We start from the raw sequence: 22860 nt of genomic DNA, 5'->3' as shown, positions 1-22860 counted from the left end.
TTGTGAGCGAGTGAAGGGGGATAACGGCGGACGTCACAATGCCTTCCCCGCGCCCACAGCCAGCTCACAGCCCCATCTGGCTCTGTGTGCGCACGTTTCTGCCTTTGTGTACAAATGGCCTAATGCGCTGCCCATTTTTTCGCCCGCCGCGCGATTCTTCAGATATTCACCAGATGCGCATGTGCCGCAGCACATATTATCCTTTGGCACGCAAAAGCGGCTGCGTTTGGAATCCTCGGCGGTGGATGTTATTACCTTTTTTTTTTTTCTCCTCTGCTCACTTTTAAAGCGATTCAAAGACCAGCTGCATCTGTGCTAATGGAACACGCTTGCCTAAAAGTCATCGTGTTCTGATAACAGCATTTTTTTCACAGTTGTCAGTTTTTCTTCCTACATGTGTACATTGTATGTATGGAGGACCAAAACTGCCAAAATTCGACCTGACAGAGCGTCTGCAGCATGAAATAAAACAATGTGAGAGCAGAGCGTTTTTATTTATTGATTGATATTTAATTCTATTTATACTGTATATTTATTTGTGTATTTATTTCAACATTTATTTTTATATTTGTTTTAATTTTATTTAATATTTATTTTTACTTTTATTTAGGGATATATTTTTTTATATTTATATTTATTTGTATTTTTCAATTATATTTTTTTATACCCGTTTTTATTTTCATTTTTAGTCATTTATTTATTTATTCAGTCATTTATTTATTTTTAATTTTGGCAGTTTTGTCTCTGAGGCTTAGTTTGTCTTAGTTTCACATTTCAAAGTGAAAGGAAAGACCCGCAATAAATACCATATTTTATGGTTTTACCCGTTGCATGCTTTAAACTTTTTTTTTTTTTTTTTTTTTTTATGCAGTAACATGTTAAAGTATACTTTGTAGACCAAATGTAAATTTACCTCCCGGCGTTCAATAACTCCCTGAAAAGTGCCTATCATTGACTGATGTCCTTCTTTCCCACAAGCGAGGGCATTACAGTCAATAAGTGCAGCATACTGTCAAAATCCATACAAAAAGGGTCACTTAAGTGATGATGATGAACTTCTTGCTAAACCAGAGCCCAGACAGTCAAAGCGTTTTCACTCATGTACGCAGCACTTCATGCAACACTTCATACACGATAAGTGTCACGGATCTGTGCATACAGTGGACGAATAACCGAACACAAACCCCTCCCACTTACCCAACTTAGGTTGGATAACTCTATCCAAAAGTTGATGCAGCTCCGCTTACCTTTTGATTTTCTATGTGATCCAGCCATCACTCAGCCTCGCTCCAAGTCCGTTTTACTTGGTTGAGAGACCCAAGAAGTTGTTCTCTAAACGTGTTCTTTAAGAAGTCTTCATCAATCCAGACTTGAGTCTCCGAGAACTATTTGTAACAAGCCCAACATCCATGTGCGTTTTGCAGAATGTCAGCTGATGAAGACGGAGAGGCCCAAGCCCAACACCTTCATCATACGCTGCCTGCAGTGGACCACCGTCATCGAGAGGACCTTCCACGTGGACTCCCCCGATGAGAGGTCAGCAAGCACAACTTTGTTTTGACTTTTTAGTGAAACCATCCCTCACACACATGCAAAAGTTTAGCAAGCAAAGTACGCCACAAACTTCCATGACAGAACTACATTATTTATGATGTTGCATACGTTTCATCAAGGGCACCGGGAGGACTTGGTGTGTATGTACAGCGTGTGTGAGCGTGAGGCGGGAGAGGAGACCTTTCAAGTAGCGTCGGCATAAATTCTCCAGCTGCTCGCTTGCTTTCTGAGGAGCTGAGGTGTTTATCTCCAGAAAATGAACAGCTTTGCCCAGAAGACCACAGATGCTCCCCTGCATCCTTTTCACTACACTGTGTGTGTGTGTGTGTGTGTGTGTATAAATATATATATGTGGATGTGTGTGTGTTTTTCTAATAGCTCGGTGCCTAGTTAATAAAATAAACATGCCGTAATTAACACAAAAGAATATCTTTACATTGGACGTCTCGTTAAAAGTCAGGTGTAAACATCTGATCCAGATGTGCACTGCTAAAAGTGTCCTCCAAGGTGTGTGCGTGCCCGTGTGTGTTTTACTGTAGCCGCCGCACTGTACTGGCAGCGCTCCAGCCGCTCACATGCTGGCGCTGCGCCCGACTGTAGACAGGCCCATTATCTCTCATTAGCCAAAAAAAAACTCATTATAGTAAAAACACTCAAACCAAGAGAGAGCGAGCATTTATCTGCTTTGTGACCTTGAGAGAGTTCCCGTTGCTTTTCATGTCGCCGCACACAAAACGCACACATGGCCGACTGAGAGCTCCATTGTTGTTGCGCGGAGGCAGAGTTTGCCCTTGTCGGCGAGTGTGTAGGGTACGCTCGCAAGTCTTTGCACTCGAAAGCGATTCAGATCTTGAAATAAAGTTGGAAGCTCCGTTTAGGTTGAGATAGATGTTCTTCCAAATCCCCGCGGGAAACATATGGGCATGTAACTCCAAGAGAAACACGCAGCGGTGATGATTTGGGAGTCAAACAGGTTTCATTATTCCCGGCACAAATCCCGACTCGCTTGCTCGCAGAGCGCCGAGGATTTTTGCATTATTTGAACGTCGTCTTTGATGGGCTCACCTCACTTCGCTCGCTGCTCTCGTGCAACCCCGCAATGTGCCGTGGAATTAACTCTGTTTGCGCAAAGATCAGCCGAGAAAGAACGTCGCAAAGTCTCTTTCCACTGTAACGACATTGAAAATAATATATTTAAAAATCATTCTGTTGAACACTTAACGTTGTGACGTAGCTAAAACAATTCAAATAAGTCATGAGCATTAATTGTTTTGTACATGACTTGTCTGACCCTTATAACTTTCTTTGTATTTAAATATACAAGCTTGGATTTTTTTTGTTTACTTACTTAGCATTCTAAGTCATTAAAATTCATCCATGTTCAAAATCTGCCTCGTCCTGAACATCTGCAAATGTAAAAAAAAAAAATTTCTACTAAAATATAAAATAAATACAAAAAAAAAAAGTACATACAAATTATGAAATTAATGCAGATCATACCATGCAGATAAGCCGTAATAAGCCTCATTTTATTTTATTTTTATGTTTTTTACTCACGAGAGGGAAGTGTACATGTGTTCAAGTCATTATAGTCATCATTGTTACGAACAATAACCAGACACGCACACACACAAACACACCCTAATTGACAAACTTTGTCCCAGCAGATGTTGAACAAGTCTGCTAATGAAAAGCCAATGGGGGGGAACAATGTTTGCAAACAACAATGCATTGTTCACTGTAACACGGGGGCGTGTATTACACACACATGCACACACACACACACACACACACACACACTAGCAGGCATTAGTTCTGCTCCGTGATCATTGTTCATTGGCTTGATTCTCTCGGTGGCCATTTTCCTCTCTGTTAAACAAACCGTCAATTTAAAGGCGCTTTCACGCCAAGCTGCCATTTTCTCAGATTACCTGCATTAGCTGTAGCGATATGTACCGTACATGTGGATTATTATTTGTGTGCTGTGGTCACCTCCTAGAGATGAGTGGACGGAGGCCATCCAGATGGTGGCGGACAAGCTGCAGAAGCAAGAGGAGGAGAGGATCCAGTGTAGCCCCACCTCCAACATCGACAACATGGTGGAGGAGGAGATGGACATCTCCACCTCGCACCACAAACGCAAGGTAGCGCAAGTATGGAAACTAATTGACTTCTATCATCACGCTTGATCTAGTGCAGGGAAATCTGTATTCCGAATGGTCGTTAGAATGACCTCTGGAAACCTACAAATTGTACATGAAGTCGGCCATTTTGGTTTGAAGCAGCCATTTTGGGCAAACTCCAGTGCTTTGACTCCTTCCCCCAAATGAGCCCCAATTGGAAGCAGGTATCCCAGACAGATGGACGGCAGTCGATTGCACAAACAAAAAGCACTGAAATTATCCTTTGATGCTTGCAGAATTTAGCTCTTGAGCGAGATTTGCTGTCATGTGTGAACACTGAAAAGTTGCGCGTGACTCTAGAGGCATGCGGCGTTCTTCAGAAATTTGTGGTTGATTTCCAAACGTGTACGGGCACTTGGACTTGGACGAGCTTCCACAAAATCGTATTCTCCTGGAATTATGCAGGTGTGGTGCATTTCTACTCGACGTTCAACTTTGTTTTTGTTCACTCAGACAATGAGCGACTTCGACTACCTGAAGCTGCTCGGAAAGGGAACGTTTGGGAAAGTGATTTTAGTCCGGGAGAAGGCCAGCGGGAAATATTATGCCATGAAGATTCTAAAAAAGGAAGTCATCATTGCCAAGGTCTGTGTTCAGTTGGATACACAATATATTATTTCGTTCCCTTTTTTTTATATCAGAAAATGCTCTCAGCAATCCAGGAATTATAAGAAACTTTACATTGCATTATTATTTGTGATGCTTCTTATTAATTTATGGACTTGTGTTGAGCTGTGTGTGTAATGAACGTTGTTGGTGGTTTTACATGGTGTTGTTGTGTCGTGTGTACAGGATGAAGTGGCGCACACACTCACCGAAAGCCGAGTACTGAAAAACACCAGACACCCCTTTCTCACCGTAAGTGACATGCATGCCACACACAACAAAGGGGTTTTCACATGTACTGCATGCGCGCGCGCAAACGTGCTACATCTGCACTCACGTGCAAACACACACACGAGGCGGCATATTGATCCTATACGTACCTGAGTCTCTGGAGGCTAATTACGCGCCAGGCATCAAATTGTGGTGCAATAATGGACGCATCTGTTAGCCGTTTGGTGTTTGCGCAGACACATCAGCTCCTGCTAACGTCTGTAGCGGGCCGTCTGCTCCAGATACTTTTTTTTTTTTTTATACCACTGACACATCTGCAGCCACAAAGAGACGCAAAGACCAACTGTTCTTTTGTTTAGTTCCTCTATCCTTCAAAGTAAACACTTCTCACATGATTGTTTGCCTAAGCACATACGGAGATGAGCCATCTAAAGCTATGCATGCTAGTTTGGTTTTGTTTGTTGCGCCTGCTGTTTTCACTCGTGCGCGAGCGATGACATTCAAGATGGTCAAAGTCACCTGTGCGCTTCTCATTTGTGTCGGAATAACGCAACAGGACAAAAGGAAACAGCGAGACGAAAAACATTGAGTTGCAGTGATACAATGTTGCGCTTTCAGTACGTGCGCAAATTGAACGTCTGTTTGTTGGGTTTATTTCAGTCATTGAAGTATTCGTTCCAGACAAAAGACCGCCTCTGTTTCGTCATGGAGTATGTGAATGGCGGCGAGGTAAGACACACGCCTTGCACGACAGTAAATACGCTACAGACTGTATGCAGTGTTCCCCCGCCATATTGTAGTTCATTGTTTCTTTTTTAAGCATTTTTTATGGGATTTTTACTGAGGCTTAACAATTAATCAAATTCAAATCTTCAGAATGCAATTTTAAATCGCAATGCTGCAATTTCCTGCCCCCCCCCCCCCCCAAAAAAGCTTAATTTGAGTCGGCTTTAATTCATAGTTACATTATTTATAAGTGTCTGTATAAGTTCAGTACACGTTTTTATTCATTGTTTCATGATACACAAAAAGTTTAAGGGACAAAGCAACAGATTGGTTTGCATTGTTGTTGTAGTCTGTCCTGCGACGTGTAAATGCACATCCACTACTGTAGGTGGCAGTGGCGCTCTCATTGTCCAAATGCGCATTTCTTTTTTCCTTTTCTTTCACGTTAATAAGGATATGATGCAGAGGTGTACTTAACAATTTTATAGACAAATAATACTATTTATAGTCGTGGCGAAGAGTTGGGGGCCATGAAGTATTTTCACAATAATTTAACAGAAAATAATTTTTTACAGCAAAAAATACTTATTAGTGGTATATCACCGTAGTCAAGAATTTTGGGGTTCCAAAAAATGATGTAGGCCTATACATTTTTTTCCACTGCAATTGAGTGGGAGTCAGTTAAACAGAGGTTTTTGCAATTTGTGTGCCAGTTCAGCCCCTTTCCCCGTGAGTAGCGGGGGTCCACTGTACACAATACTAAGATGTGCTAACAGTGAGCGATTAAAGGGGACTGTTGAGTCAATTTGCCAGCCAACTGGCTCGTCACTTGCCGCCTCTTCCTGCCTGTCGACTCACCTGTGGGCCTCGAGCAGCCAGGATGACAGTCAGAGACAAAATGAGTTTGGATCCCCCCCCCCCTCCCCTACTTTTGCCCATTTCTCAGCCTTTTAATCGGCACCATTTGCAATCTTGCCTCATTCCCTCAGTGCAGCCGTCACCTGCTGCCCGCCTTCCAGCGAGCTCGTCGCTTTGCTCGGCGCCAGGCCTGAGCAAACGCTCGCACAAGACGCCGGCAAACATGCGCTGCAAATATACCCTCCTTGGACAAATTGTGACCGCACATACCGCACGCGTGCCGCCAATTACAAAGCTGCCACAGTCACAGCTGCCAGTGTGCCGAAGAAGGCCCACCTGTCGGGTTAGCGCACACGCGCACGCACACACACACACAGCAAGGTGCTCCATCCGTAAGCATCAATCCAGCGGCCCCATGCAAACCTCCCTGAGCAATTAATGGAGAGATGTGTGCCACGTGGCCTCGTGGGTAATTTGTAGCTCTCCTCTGTGGGCCACACGTGTGACAAGTGACAGCACAGAGAGAAGCTACGAGGCTCACAACGAAAGAAGGTGTGGCGGAGGGGAGTTTCCACCCAGGACCCAAAAAAGTAGGAGTGTGAAGTTTATTGCCAAAAATAGAGCAGGATGGCAGGAAATGAAATGGAACCTCAAAAAGGCTGATTAACTGTCAACTTCAACAATAAAATCTTAATTTATCCAGAATAAAGTTATATTTTTCAGAGCGAAGAAAATAGGAATATCACAAGAACACTTTTTTTTTATGTAAATAAAAAAAAAAAATCCTTTTTTTAAGTCATATTAGGATTAATATTAATAATTTAAAAAACGTAACTTTTTTTTCTGGAAAAAAATCCCTCTTATAATCTTTTAAGATTTAGGATAAAAAGCTGTAATATTACAGGTACAAAGTCGTATGTTCCTAAAATTGTTTTTTTACAAGGATTTAGCCCATTTAAAAAAAAATAAATAAATTGCAATATCACAATGATACAGTTGTAGTTTGCAAGATAAATGATAGGATGATAGATAAAGAGATAAGATAAAAAGTTTTTTATCCAGGGAGTTATTTTAATTTATAAAAAACAAAAAACAGTTGTGCATTTTGTATTTTTTAAATAGAAAAAAATCACGTTTTTCAAGATAAAAAGTATGTTTCTGTTGAGGGTAAAGTTTTGTTTTTGGTAACACTACAAGAAACAAGTCATATTATTTGATGTAAAAAGTTATAATATGAAGAATGAGAATGAAGACATACATTTTAAAGAAAAAACGCCATTAAAAAGTCGGATTTTTGAAGAACAAAGTTGGAACATTGCGAGAATAAAGTCGTATATATTAAAAAAAAAAACATAAAGAAAAAAACGATCAAAGAAAAAAGTTGTAACACTACGAGAACAAAATGGTATACGAAAAAAAGTTGCATTTTTCAAGAACATTGGGCATCGTTTGTATTCATGATGAGCAGGGTGGAGTGAATGAAAACGAAGGCTAGGAGGGGGGCAGATAGCACGCTAATGAGCGTCACACTGGGGGCTGTGAGGGGGTGGGGGTGCGGGGGGAAAGCGTAGGACAGGGGTGGCTGTGGCGCTCCACCTCCCTTCAACTCGACTGGCGTATTGATTAAACCCTCCGTTTGGCCCCCGTCGCCCAATTCCACGCCAGCGCCTCGTCAGCCTCGCCTGAGGTTGGTGCGCGCCGAGTGGTGGGGGTGCGCTTGTAGATGAGGTGCCAGCTGCTGAGTGCCTCCATCCACCCGCACTCCTCCAAGCCCCCCCCCTTCCTCTTTTCGCGCTCGCCCTCCCCTCCGCCATCTATCATCTCAATATGGTGCGGGCAGCCAGTTTGTGTTGTGCTAATTTCCTCCAATAAATCAGTAATTATTGCTGCGCCGTCCCTGCTGCACCCCCCCCCCCCACCCCTTCCCGCCTTTTCCCCACAGCTGTTTTTCCACTTGTCCAGAGAGCGGGTGTTCTCGGAGGAGCGCACGCGCTTCTACGGCGCCGAGATCGTCTCGGCCCTCGACTACCTGCACTCGGCCAAGATCGTGTACCGCGACCTCAAGGTGAACATCAGCACTGTACGCTCAAGTGGCAATATTAACACGGTCATGTTGGATGATCCTCACAAAATGTCAACATCTTGCAAAGATAATGCTATTCCTTTTTAAATAGGAAATTTTGCAAGAATGCTAATGTAATTTTCCAGAAAAATTGTCATTAAATTACAGGAGAACATTTTTTTCAAGAAGAAAAGTTATGTTACAACCCCCCAAAAAATTTTTCCCAGGTGCATTATTTTTTACATATTACAATATTTGGAAACTTCCAAAAGAGATTTATTTGATAGCAAGTGTATAATCTTATGAAAATAAAAGTGGTTTTCTTTAAGGAAGAACTCATATCACATCACAAGAACAAAGATGTATGTAAAAAAGTTGTGTTTTATTCGTATGCGCTCCCTCCCAGCTGGAGAACCTGATGCTGGATAAAGACGGCCACATCAAGATTACCGACTTCGGCCTGTGCAAGGAAGGCATCACGGATGCCGCTACCATGAAGACCTTCTGCGGCACGCCCGAATATCTCGCACCCGAGGTAACATTAATTTGTCCCCCCCCCCCCCCAAAGATTTCAGAATATTATGAGATTTAAAAAAAAAAATCGGAGAATTTTTTTTCTGATACCTCTCATTTTTTTTCTTGTTTTTAGAAAAAAGTTTTTGTTATGAAATTTAAATTGTAATTGTGCCAGAAACAACGCTGTAAACGTCTGAGAATGAAGTTATATTTTTTGCAGTTAAAAAAAAAAAAAGTTTAACATTTACATTTATTTTTAAAGTTGTAATATGCGAATACATGACGTATTAAATGTTATATCCCCCAAAAAAAATCTATATATATACAGCCAAAAATGACTGTTGTCATTGTATTATTATTTTTTTTTTTTGCCTTAACAGTACCTCATATGGCTGAATATATTTGTCAAGCCATTTGTCATCCCGTCCTTGCATTGGATGTCGTTGTTCAAGTGGAGCTAGTAATCAGGTGTCCGTATCGACTTCCTCAGAATAACGCCTGCCTTTGAAACACCGGGGCAAAATTAGAAAGAGCGTGACCTGCAAACGGTTTATTTTAGTCAGCGTCCATCCAGCTCCAAGGCCACCAGATCACCTGGCGAGCACGGCACGGTGGGTGGTGATGTGGGGACGAAGGCAGCAGGGGAGCGGCGTGGCGCCGTACATCCCACTTGAAAAAGTAGCGAGGACAATTTGGCGCAGCATTTTCATCTTTTTGTGTGCGTTTTTTTTTTTTTGTTTTTTCAAGTGCCTTCCTTTGCGTGCCAAAAGCTGATTGGAGGCTGCTAGTTATTTTTCACAGGATGTGCGTTTATGCTCGCGTGTGTGTGTTGCAGTAGAAAGTGCGGGCTAAAGTGAGGCAGATGGCGGCAGATGGGCGAGGTTGGAGGAAGGTGCTCGGAAAAAACCTGGAAATCTACACCGCCGCCGTTCGCCCACCCGCCCGCCCGCCCGCCCGCACGCTCTGCTCGCCCGCCCGCGTGTAAAAATAACACAGTGTGCTCCCAGCCAAGTTCCAGAGATGCAAAGTAGCTGGGATTAAACAGAGAATAGGGGGGATTGGGGGGGGGGGGGGGGGGGTGGGGGTGCGCTGGTGGGGGCTTGAAGGCAGACGGAGATGAGAAGGCAGAGGAAATATTTCAGGGTTACGTGATTGTAAGTTCGACACGTCCTGTGATTGCAAAGGCCACACAATGTGGGCTTGTGTCTTGTAAGATTATTTATTGGATTTTTAAAAAAAAAAGCGACGAGACGCAATAATAAGCACCATCTTTGTGGAAAAAAATTATTTCGGTTAAGGATAGAGGTTTCAGGTTTCATTTTGTGTCCACTTGAGGTCGCCATACTTGCGTTCTGTAGGGTTTGGACTGGTGAGTGACGTGGGAGTCGGCAAGTAAAAGTAACTAAAGACATCATGTTACCAGTTATCACACAATGTTTAAAAAAAGAAATGAAAAGTTGAAACAAATGGAATTTTGAAAATGTGGAATTTACAAAGTATGTCAAATGTAATATATAGAAAGACATTATTTTAACTGATATCTCACTATTTTTATTTTTAAGAAATAAAACAAAAAAGTAGAAAAAAATACAATAAAAAAAGTGGAAGATTAGAAATAGCGCAGTTTTCTTTAAATATGTTTTAATGTAAAAATAAATTGACTGCTACAAAATATACTATTTATTTATCACAATTATTATGTGAAAAGAAATTATGTTACCACCTATAATGCTATTTTGTCTTTTGTTTTTTAATAGAAAAAAAAACAAATTCCAAAAGTGGGTTGACCTGCGCGTACGTGAAGGGACAATTCCGTGCCGTTGTTGAGTAGCGCCGCTTGCGGCCAGCGGGGACGAAATACAACTCCTGTTCTGCTTCAATACAGCAACATGAATCAGCCAATCTCAAATTGTCAACGCACCTTTTGTGTGTCGACATGAGCAAAAATGGTTCCCCTTTGACACTGGCCAAATGTGTGTGCGTGTGTTGGCTGTGATCACTTGTGCGCCCGCCGGCCATCAGGGCCGCTAGCTGCCTCGGGCTACGTGCGCGTTCCCACCCCGTCGCCGATCCCGTCCCGGCTGCCAAAGCCCCACCCGACCCGTCCTGCCGTCCCGCTGCTGCCGCCACATGGTCGAGCTGCAAGAACCCCCCCCCCCCTCCCACCACACCCCCCACCCCACCCCTCTGGCTTCCTTTTGTCTCTTCCCGCTTTGCCTTCGCTTAAACACGTGTGCGTCTTTTGAAGTAGCGAGGTCAGCTCTGCTGCTTTTAAAAACAAGTCCAAACACTCGCCGGCGGCTGTGGGGCAGCGATCTGGCTCTGTGAGGATTAATCTGCTCCCTGCCTGCAACCGAGCTGCCACCTTTTTCTTTTTCTTCCCATCCCTCCTTGTTTTCCGCACTTGGAAAAGTTTCCGGATAAATATTCCATCTGTCTCTCAAGTGGCGTTCGCCCTCCAGTTGTTGTGTACGACAACTGATGATGTTGTTCGAAAGGCGCAACAATGCATTACTCAATAATAAGTGATGTCGTTATGAGGAGATGATGGTTGACCAAAGTCCGGCCCAGGGGCTGTTTTGCGGCCCACGCTTTCTGTTAGCCGACGGCTGCAAATATTGATATTAAACATGTTCTGCCTCACAAGTTTAGAAAGAAAATTTCCAAAATAGTGGAATGCTATAATTTCTCCCACTATTTGTTAGTTTAAAAATTTCACTTTTTAGTTAAAAAAAATCTATAAATTTTTTTAAAATATTTTTTGTTGTTGTGACCATTTACAGATATTACTCTTTTATCCTACGTAAAAAAATATATTTTCTAAAAGCAAATTGTAAGTATTTTTACTAGAAGATATAATATTGTACAGTATGTAATTTTATTAATTTTTTGGGGTCTCAAGGTCTGCTTGTGCCTTGTCTCCTCTTTTTCCGCACTTTGCAAACTCGAGCGGATAAATATTCCATCGGTTGTTCACCGTGACGTTATCTCTCCAATTGTAGAGTGCGCAGCAGACCATCTTAAGCCAGAAGCTGCTCTTCTTCTTTTTCTTCTCCTCTTCCTCCTCAAACACATCACACATGAAATATCTGCCGGCATGCAACCACTTCCGTCGTTGTTTTGCGGCTGACACTAAAGAATTGATGTGGATCTTGCGCAATAAAAGGGAACATCCTGCAGCAGCATCGCACACCGTAAACATTGCCGATTGCGCCGCATCATTCCGACAGCAGCTTGCGCTTTCCTGATGGATTGCAGCCGCAAGCATTTGGTCGTGTCTTCATGCCGCACTGCCACAATTGATTTCAAACGTAGATTGGAATGGCTGGCTTTCAGCTGCATAGGGACGAGGGTGGCGCAGTCATGAAAGCACAAGAGACAACACGAAAAGCGTGACGCTCGTGTTACAGTACGTCTGCCATTAGTTGCTGTGTATGCATTGCGAGCATCGTTAGACAATGAGTGCCGGTCGTTAAGGTTTGTTGGCGTGCCGGCGAACGCCCGGCCGGCCGGCCTGCCTGCCTGCTCCATTATTCTTAACAGTGAGAAGATGCTATTATTATTGGCGAGATGTACGGCATATGCCGCTCTGGACGCTCTCCAACCCTGCCAGTCTGTCCGTCACCACACACACACACGCTCGCACTCGCACACTCATCATAGCGTCACATGTTAATCAGCTTGTGATGTTAATGAGCACCTGAAGTACGTACCTCTGCCTCGCTCGCGACGGGATGAAGGCGGAGCAGATGGACGAGGCGAGAGCGGGCCAGGTGCGCGAGACCGCTTTGATAGAGTCGCCGAGCGGCCGTGACCCGGCCGGCCTTCTCCATCCGGGTTCGCCGTCCTCTTCCTCCGAGCGGGGCCTCTGAAGACCCGCCACTCGCTGATGTTTGCCATCTCTGCTTTTTTTTTTTTTTTAATGCTTCCCTGCAGCCACCTTGCTTGGCGCCATATTGACTCGCTTGCGCTTTATCTCCTGCCTCATCTGTCCGCTTTTTCTTCTTCTTCTTCTTTGACACCGTGGGCGCTTTTGTGCCAGTAAAATAAATGCACACGTGCAGAATACAAGCAGATGTCTCGTAAAAAGACAAACAAAATGTTGTGTAAAGTAACGCTTTGCCTTCTTTCTGGCTACGCTGTTCACTTTAGCTAGTTAGCTCGTTCCCCGTCACATTGTTCGCTTTTATGACAACGAGCATTGCCGAACTTGCAACTGAATTGCCGCACATAAGATTTTGGGAGTTGAGTAACAACGTGACAATCATCCCGGATGTGTGACTCATTGCGCAGACAATAATGCAAACGTTTTTCTTCAGCGCGGAACGTTTCAGTCAAAGTTCACAGTTATCCGCTATCCAAAAGATGCAACATTCAAGCAACCATCACGAGTGATGTCATAGCTCTCGTTGCAACTTCACTTTTCTTCTTGGAGTATATTTGAGTTCTGATCGTTTTTTGTTTTTGTGGCCAGGTACTGGAGGACAACGACTACGGGCGGGCGGTGGACTGGTGGGGCCTGGGCGTGGTGACGTACGAGATGATGTGCGGCCGCCTGCCCTTCTACAACCAGGACCACGAGAAGCTCTTTGAGCTCATCCTGATGGAGGACATCAAGTTCCCGCGCACGCTCTCGGCCGACGCCAAGTCGCTGCTGTCGGGACTCCTCATCAAGGACCCCAACAAACGGTACGTGCGGGCGGGGCTTAGAAGGCAATCAAACAAAATGAGCGCCACATCAGACTTCAAACTTTTTTTTTTTTGAAGTTTTTACTTTTCGTAACTTTTGATTTTGTTAGTTTTCATTCCATTTCATTGCTGTTATTCTTTCCCTACTTGCATTGCATTCTGTTTTGTCATATTTAGCTTCAAATACTGTACTTTTTTTTTGTCTTTGCTGACTCAGGCTCGGCGGAGGACCGGATGACGCCAAAGAAATAATGAGGCACAGTTTCTTCACTGGCGTTGACTGGCAGCATGTGTACGACAAAAAGGTACAAACGCTTGTCGCTAATATTTTGCTTAGCTGCGTGAGGGACATTCTGCGAGTTGTTGACGGTGTCCGTTCGGCTCCTTCAGATGATTCCTCCATTCAAGCCTCAGGTGACGTCGGAGACGGACACCAGGTACTTTGACGAGGAGTTCACGGCGCAGACCATCACGGTGACGCCGCCCGAGAAATGTGAGTCGCTGTCATGTTAGCAGCGTTGCGGTCTTTTGTGCTCTCGTAGGGAGGACCAAAACTGCCAAAATTAAAAATAAATAAATGGATAAAAGTGAAAATAATCACAGATATAAAAAAAAATATCATTCAAAAATTAAGTACAAAAAATAAATATAAATGGAAATAAAAACAATGATATATATATATATTTATATATATTTATATATATTTATTTATATATATTTATATATATATATATATATCCATAAATAAATAAAAAACGAGATTCTAAAAATAAATACAAAAATAAATTTATAAATAGAAATAAATATCAAACAATAAATAAAAACGATTACATGCTGCGCTCTGTCAGGTCAAAATGTTATTCGAATGAAGGGGCGGTCCTAAGCGTGTCCTGGGTTGGGCTCCGTCCGCCGTTGCACACTGCCTCGAGCGAGCGGGTTCGGAGAACAAGCCGGCGAGACTTCCTTGTTACTTAGTCATTTATTTATTTTAAATGTTGGCAGTTTTGTTCCTCCATACTCTCGCTCCAGACCGGTCTTGTTACAACACTACAGCATGGTGGTCATGAGCAACAAAAGAGATAAACATATTTAATAGTGTAAATAATAATAAAAGGTCAAAGTGAATTTGTACAAATGAAGACCTCCCGTCTCATAACTTGCTGTTGTTGTGCGCACGCCAGTCGACGAGGACGGCATGGACTGCCTGGACAACGAGAGACGACCGCACTTCCCGCAGTTCTCCTACTCGGCCAGCGGGCGGGAATGAACTCTGTGCCCCCTCTAACCCCGCCCCCTGCGGTGACATCATCACAGCTGGTCTATGAGGTCATCAGCGTGGGACAAAAAGGAGGAAAACCCACAGCTTTCGGACCCGGAGGAATCCCCTCGACGAAGGATTTTGCCATCCTTTGAACTTTTTTTTTCAGTCATTTTGTCCCATCATGATTTACGAACGGAGGTACGAAGGCGGTTAGCCACTAATGTGACGCCCCGCGGGTGGGATTTGCTGCGTTTTGATTGGTTCCCTTCTCGCGGGCCATCCACACACGCACGCACACACATGCGCGTGACTCGGTTGCAATCTCAGGCTTTTCTTGCACACGTCAACCATTCTGGGATCGACTGAGCGGGTCTTGTAGGCAGGAGTTGACTCAGGTGCAATTTCCCACTCGTCGTTGCTGCTATTCCAACATCCGCCTCCAGGACGCTCGCTCGTCCGCATCAACCGGACTACTGCTAAACACATCGATCGCTAGGAGGGCTGGGACACACGACCTGAAAAAAAATAAAAAACACCTTCGCTCATCTTGACGTTAGTTAAAACAAGTTTGGGTTTTCTTGACCCCATCTGGAATTTGATTTATTGTTCTTGATACCAAACACGCTTTGAAACGTTTTTTTTTGCCCCCACCCGCATTAACTTACATCAACTTCCACAGAAATGGAAGAAATATTAAGCTACATATTATTTACATGTACATTGGAATTGGTTTTCTTTATCGGTCAGTCTCAAAGCGTTTGAACAAAACCAAATTGTCCGAAAACCAAAACAATATTTCCCATCGAAAATGATTTAAATCCACTTCGTCTGTTCCAGACAGCGAAAAAAGATGAAAAAAAAAATGGAATAACTTGAGTTTAGGATAGAAAAATTATGCGAAATAAAGAATAAAATGAATTCATCATTCGCCATTGATCTCAGGGGGGCGGCCATGTTGGGCAACGTCACAACTACTTCCCGCAAACGTTGCGATCGTCATCTGACCAAGCCCAAAAAACAAGCTAGCAAACTTCCTGTTGACAATATGAAAGTCATTTTTAATTTCTTTTCTTTCGCTTCTTTGAAAAAAAGAGAAGAAGAAGAAGTTGCAAGCTCCTTTTATTTTTTTTATTTTTTATTTTTTTTTTACAGCCATGTTGTTCGCGTAAGCAGTACATGTCAACTTGGACCCAAAAAAAACAAAACATCCTGAACTAAATAAATAAAACGGCGGAATGTCCCAGCCCTAACGGCTAGCGAGCGACACATGTACGCCTCCGCTTGCTAACTTGCTGCTAAAGTGGACGCTCCGACGCATCCACGCGGATCCCGTCGACAAACGTCACCAATCAAAGATGTCACGTTGGCACGCGAGGAGGTTCCACGTCCAAGCGCAGCACTTCCCCGACCACGCCCCCTCCAAGCTTTACTACCCACAATGCAACGCTCACTCGCCGATTTAAGACTGGACAGAGGCGGGACATCGCCGCCGTGGACGCAAACATATTTATGATGATGATCTTTCCTTGGTGGAGGTACTTCTGGCTTATTTATTATCCCGCTCATCGTCCCCCCTTTTTTCTATTTGACTTTTTTCTATTACCAGACACGCCACTCTACCGGACGAGTCTCTGTGCGTTAGGGCTGAGAAAACAAAATGGCCGAAGAATGTAGGAGGGGGAACCGGTCCCGTCGCTTTTACCTCCGCCAAGCATTATTTGTGTATTTATGACTTTGTGTGTCTGTTTGTTTGTTGGGTGGGTTGTGCGCGGGACCAACGCCTTCCCTGGCGGAGGTCTTGTGGCCGTGAGAGCTTGCCGGAGAGCGCAGACCTCCACCAAGGCCTTTTTGTTGCTGTTTTATTGAGACACGTGTTCATGAGATACAGTGGAACCTTTTAATTGTTTTTGCAAAAATCCACCTCAAAGGTTGCAACCGTGACGTCACCGTTGACTCGACGAACACAACGGCAAAAGTGAGGATAGAACAGGAAATGGAATTGTTCCATAGCGGTAGCGTAAACGACAACGTTACCGATTTTTTTTGTTGTCGACGATGTGAGGATGAAAATCAATTCAACGCCGATCAATTGACACTTTGTTTATTTCAACACGACATTTGAGTGTGAGCTTTAATCGACATTGTGCTGTGGTCAAGTTGACTCGTCCTACCCATATTTAAAAAAGAAAATAAACATTAGTATAACATTATTTGTCATAATTACACTTTACATGTTATATATATTTCTATTTAGAATTATTCATATTCTATCACATCTATCAGTATATATGCATACAGACACATGCAGTATATATTTCTATTTATATATATATGTTTATATATATATATAAATATATATTTATATATATATATAAATATATATTTTTATTTATATATATATATATATATATATATATATATACATATATATATATATATATATATATATATATATATATATATATATACATATATATATATATATATATATATATATATATAATTGTATATATATATATATATATATATATATATATAATTGTATATATATATATATATATATATATATATATATATATAATTGTATATATATATATATATATATATATATATATATATATATAATTGTATATATATATATATATATATATATAATTGTATATATATATATATATATATATATATATATATATATATATATATAGTGGGACAAAAAGTTTACTTTACATGCTAGAATGTAAAGTAGCTATTAATAACGTTCCATAGTCCATAGGCAGAGTGGACTCTCACCCAATCCCAGAACATGAGGAGAAGCAGTTCAGAGAAAGGATGAAAGTAAGGTTCCACTGTAGATGATTGTCTATATGCACTTTAAAAAGAAAAAATCTGTGAATAATTTATAGTTTTTTGTGCGCAATCTTGTTCACTATAAATGTGAATTAAGGTATAAATAATAGTGTTTTTGTTTTTATGTTTGTTTAAATTTAGGTTTGCCTTGGTGGAGGTCTGAGCTTTTTTTTTTTTCTTTTCTTTTTTTCTTTTTGTGGCGTTTGTTTTTTGTGATCAAAATGCGACGAGCGCAGACGACTTGGCGCGTCGAAGACAGACACGATCGGCAACTTTATTGATAAGCACTTGAAATGTGTGTGCGTGTGCGTGTGCGAGTTGGACAGGAAAAGGTGAAGCGCAAGTAGAAACGCAGAAGACGACTGTGGAAGAAGAAAAGTGATGAAGGTCCGAGAAAGAATCACCAGCGACATTGGAAGTTTGTTGGTGCGGTGCCGTCGTGCTTAGCAGGTCAGTCAGGAGGTCGCGGGTTCCAATCCGGCTCGCCCCCATTAAAAAAAAAAAAAAAGCTTCATCCAGGACCGGAAATGGTCCCAATGTAAGCGGGAATGTGTGATTGACTGGCGACCAGTCCAGGGTGTACTCAAAGTCAGCTGGGAAAGGCTGCAGCTGTGAATTTGGTCTGTCTTGAACGTGTGCGGGTTGTCACGTCAGTCGGCGTGCAGGAGTGGTCGCGTCTTCCAACGCCGCTTCCCTGTTTGTCTTCACACGCACGCCACCAAAGCCTTACGCTTTCGCTCCAAAACAAAACGAAACATTGACTTCAAGCATCTTTCCATGCAGTTGAAATAGGCAAAATGTATGTCATGCTATTTATTATCGTTTGAATGTCACTGTCTTATTATCACTTGAATTTATTTTCAAATTAATTTATTGGATGTCATTTTGTGTTCATTCTGCAGTCAGACTTCCTTTGGAAAAAAAATAAATGCCTCCCTTTTATTCTTTCCGCGTCTCGTAGATGACAAGCAGTAAATGTGCATCTTGAAGGCACAATTGAGTCCAAAGACATCCTTCGTTCTGCATCCGCCAGATAGTTCAACAATGACGATTTGCACACACGCGCACACGCACACAACTCATCAAAGTTACAAATGAATGAATGAGGAAATGTCAATGAATGTCATGATCTTCAACCTTCTTCATTTTTAGGGCGTCATAGAAAATCAGATCAGACACATTGAAGTGTTTGTTCAAATTGTGCCCTCTAGTGGTGATTTTGTATTTAGCTCTTTTGACCAGTGAGCCCCAAAACCAGGAAATCAAAACCGACCAGCGACCCTAAAAACAAACAAACATTGTGTTCCATTTACACACAAATCCACTCCCCCACCCCAAAAAAACTAAGCCTTTTGACTTTGTTTGCTTTCCATAAACAATGGAAAAGGGTTGATATATTTTACATATGGCAGCTACATTCCACAACCCCAATTTTTTTTTTTTAAAAAAAGTTGAGATTGGCAGGGGGAATAGAAATCTAATTTTAAAATCATTTACAATTGTAACTGTCACAATTTTTTTTAAAGATTTAAATAAATAAAAATAGAAAATGAACTCTTTTTTTTTGCAGCAGATAAAAATCTGACTGAATATTTTTTTTTCTAAATGGCAAAATCCATTTCATAAAAAAAAAAAAAATCTTGAATCATTTTTTTTTTTAATAGTGCAGTGCCAATCTGAATATTTCTAAAATATTTAAGTACACTAAGCAGCCAAAGTTTTGGACAGTTTATCATTTAATAGCAGTAGAAAGTGTATTGTGTCTAAATAATAAAAAAAAAAAAAAACAATGGCAAGTTTGAAAACCAGCTTTTATTACAAAAATATATTTCTTCTATTCCAGCATGTAAAAAGATTTAAGAATGTACACATTTTTCTCTGTACGTTCATAAATACATGTACAGAATGTGCACATTTGAAGCTAAATGTATTGCAACTCATCTCATTCTTCGCATCAAACTCGACTAAGTAGAAATCGGAAAGGACAAACGCTGGCTGGCGTGCTGGCTGAGAAATTCACGCACGCACGCACGCGTGACTTAGTTGTGGAGTGCTTGTGTGTGGTTGATCATCATGTGGTTCTGTTTGGCCAGCAGCTCACACACCTGCTGGGCGCTGCTCTGACAGTGGCGGTCCAACTGCTGAAGCCTGCAACACACACACACACACACGCAGGTTTGCCTCTGTGTATTATGAGGACATTTTTTCCAAACCTGTTTAATTGTGTATTACGGGGACACCCCTTTCCGCTAATGCCAGAGAGATGGGACTTGCACCCCAAATTTTTTTTTGGGGTCGTCCAGGGAAATTTCACTTCAAAACTTGAAAAAACTCAACGCACAAAAAAAAGAAAAACCTGAAAAAACAGTAATTATGAGGACATAGATAATGAGCTAAATAAGCCACGCCCATGGCAAAAATGGTAATTATGAGGACCAACTCACATTACAAGGACAAAGTTTACACAACACACAGCAACCATGTCACTGAAGTGACTTGAAAGTTCTGGCATTCTGGCGTTACACAAACTGAAATGACATTGATGTGTAATGACTTACCTGATATAAGGTCGCATTGTTGTGCATAACAATACTGTGAAATGCAAAGTCATACCTGATCCTTGAGCACCATGTTACAACTTTAGGACAGACTGAAACTGGTATGTTAATAAAACAATGCTTCTTATGTGAACAGGTTATCTAGGTCAAGCACATCTTTGTAATGGATAAGTTAGACATGAAACCAGATGCAAAAGAGTCAGTGAACATTGAACATTTTATTCTTTAAAACATGACTACCTCTCATCTTAAAGATGAGCAGTTTTCTAATAGCTCATTACTGGAATACCTTCGGATTTCAGAATTTCTGAAACAGGTTCAATGTAGGAAGTGTCCGAAGTACTGTGAGAATCTGGAACATATTCCTCTGCTGATGAATCCTCACTTGAACTGGATACATCAGCAACCTAATTTTTTAAACAAAAACAATTATTACATACATACAGACATACATATACATATTGTCGCTGTCCTGTGAAAAACACTTCCACCATATTTTCCAGACTATAAAGCGCACCGTGATACAAGCCGTGCCGCCAAGAAGGATCGCTACCGGAGAGCAGCCCGCGACCTAAAAATGGAAACGTGTTTTTCACAGGACAGCAATGATATCCATATATACAGTAGACGCACACATACATGTGCATATATACAGCGGCTCTAAAATTGACACCTGCCGGATGCGGGTTAAAGTTCCTTTTGGCGGGTGGTCATAAATATTTACTAGCTTTACTTCGCTGTTACTTAGTGATGTTACACTCGAAGTAGAAGCTTGAGACAAGTGTCGAGCGCTCGCGGCAGAAGTAGCTCCCGCCATTGATGGGCTAATGTGCTAAAGTTCATTTACCAAAGATAGGTGGTCTTCATCATCAAGCAGTTTTGCATTTTTTTTTTTTTTGCAATCAACGGGATATGTGCCAAATGCTGGAGCAAACTAGAAAAGCATTTAGAACCTAAAGTTTGTGCATATAATGTACTAAAGATTATTATAAATCTAGTCACCACATTTATTCGAAAGATGAGATGAAGCATTTAACAAGAGGGATAGTTAATATGCTTAATCTATGGCATTGCCCCTAAAACGGGTCTTGTGTGATACAGTCCTTCAGTTACAGTAGACGTTTTCTATTTTACTGAGTCAGACAGTCGTTAAGATTGAGACAATTGCTCAACATTTAGCTGCTTGCAACTAAAGACAGCGGTATAAACATGGGTCATAATTTATCCTCTTGACTAAATTATATTCATTCAATGAAAATGCCTGCACTATTAATCCTGGTTGCGTGAAACAAAGATCCATTGCAGATACAAATAACACACAAGATAAAATACCCATCATGCCAGTCCATTCTAGTGCAGCGAAAGGTCCAAAACATAAAGCACATTTATCCAAGCTTGATACAAGTGAATAAACTACCTGATGTTTACACTTCTGTTTAAAAAAAAATAAAAAAATTATAGCGAGTTCACCTCTAAAATCCACCATAAATAAATTAATGGGAAAAAAAGATCACTACAGTGCATAATCTAAATCACCAAACTGCCAACAAATCTTCAATTTGAGATATTTTTAATGTTGACTTGTAGAAATTTTAGTCCCATACAAGCGTATTGTTGGATACAGTATTTTTAACGTCTTGGCAATACACATTGCATAAACAATTGTTGTGATTATATTTGTTAGTTATATAGTTTAGCCCTAGCATCTACTCTACACTCTTCACTCCTAACGTCTTTCTTCTGAAAACTGATTTCAACATCAATATTCAAAAAGAAATCTCGTCACCTGGTCAACTTTGTCTGTGACAGCTACGTCTTCAGCTATGTCTTCAGGTTGTGCGTCAGTTCAAACCTGGTACACATGAAGAAAAAAATACATATAAAATTCAATTCTTAGTAATACACAAGACTGTACCTGTGCATGTACACAGTTACAGTACATACAGAACAATGAATAGGTTAAAGTATTGTGAATGCAAACTCATTTTATTTGCCATTACAAAAATAAATAAATAAATCCTTCTGCACTACAGGTTTGTGTAAATTGGTGACGTCTATTTTTCACAATGAAACAAAAACAAGAAAATACACAGTCCTCAGAGAATCCATACCTGACCAGAGTATGAATTGTGAGGACTGTATGTGTAACTCCAAGCCCTGAAAACTTATTTTACACTCACAGTGTATAAATACACTGTCCTCAGAGTGTCAGTTATTCACAACTACGACATTGTGAGGACTATGTATCTGCGAGGGCTGCTCAGTATTGACAAAACATGCGACATGGGTGTTTTATACAGTGATGGAGATTATTTAAGCATTTAACACATACCTAAAAAAAAAGATCTATCCATATACATATATATACACATACATATAGATATATATACTGTATACATAGCGAGACAGACAGACAGACATAGCGAGATGGACAGAGCGAGACAGATAGATATAGAAAATAAAGATAGAGATAAAGATAAAGAGATCTTTATAATCCAAAGAAAGAAATGCATGTTAATGCGGAAAAATAAGCATGCTCATTGTGATCTAATCTTATCCAATTAAGTTATTTTTTGTTAGTAATGCCCCTCGATACGGTTCTCTCGTATGGCGATGCGCAATTCAGGTAGTCTCTGATTGGTCAAAGTCAGACTAAAGTATACAATACAATATTCATTTGTTGCATGTCTTTGCAATACACATATTGCATGAGCCATTCGTGCGACAAGATATTTTTTTATATATTGTGCCAACGTCTTGCTTCTGAAA

At 41.3% G+C, this 22860-nt stretch overlaps 2 protein-coding genes across 6 annotated transcripts in view; one reads left to right on the top strand and one right to left on the bottom strand.

Moving 5' to 3' along the window:
* Positions 1–16893, top strand: part of akt3a (v-akt murine thymoma viral oncogene homolog 3a) — a 47415-nt gene extending 30522 nt beyond the window's left edge. For 3 of the 4 annotated variants that reach the window (XM_077581245.1, XM_077581244.1, XM_077581246.1), the window contains exons 4-14: positions 1425–1536; positions 3554–3707; positions 4191–4322; positions 4530–4595; positions 5235–5303; positions 8101–8223; positions 8627–8755; positions 13211–13425; positions 13643–13730; positions 13816–13918; positions 14607–16893. In XM_077581245.1, the coding sequence (XP_077437371.1) occupies positions 1425–1536; positions 3554–3707; positions 4191–4322; positions 4530–4595; positions 5235–5303; positions 8101–8223; positions 8627–8755; positions 13211–13425; positions 13643–13730; positions 13816–13918; positions 14607–14692 (1277 nt within the window). In that variant the 3' untranslated portion in view covers positions 14693–16893. The remainder of the gene's footprint in view (positions 1–1424; positions 1537–3553; positions 3708–4190; positions 4323–4529; positions 4596–5234; positions 5304–8100; positions 8224–8626; positions 8756–13210; positions 13426–13642; positions 13731–13815; positions 13919–14606) is intronic. The other variant, XM_077581247.1, reaches the window with a different exon arrangement.
* Positions 16894–19325: 2432 nt separating this feature from the next.
* Positions 19326–22860, bottom strand: part of sdccag8 (SHH signaling and ciliogenesis regulator sdccag8) — a 60288-nt gene continuing 56753 nt past the window's right edge. Inside the window, exons 23-25 of one of the 2 annotated variants that reach the window (XR_013296240.1) lie at positions 21878–21943; positions 20381–20498; positions 19326–19681 (exon numbers count right to left, since the gene is read on the bottom strand). Coding sequence is in view for 1 of the 2 variants with exons in the window: in XM_077582352.1 (XP_077438478.1) it covers positions 19573–19681 (109 nt within the window). In the remaining variant the exon portion in view is untranslated. The remainder of the gene's footprint in view (positions 19682–20380; positions 20499–21877; positions 21944–22860) is intronic. The other variant, XM_077582352.1, reaches the window with a different exon arrangement.

Source organism: Vanacampus margaritifer, chromosome 12 (assembly GCF_051991255.1).
Source record: "Vanacampus margaritifer isolate UIUO_Vmar chromosome 12, RoL_Vmar_1.0, whole genome shotgun sequence".
NCBI lineage: Eukaryota > Metazoa > Chordata > Actinopteri > Syngnathiformes > Syngnathidae > Vanacampus > Vanacampus margaritifer.
This window is presented reverse-complemented; position numbering and strand designations above follow the sequence as displayed.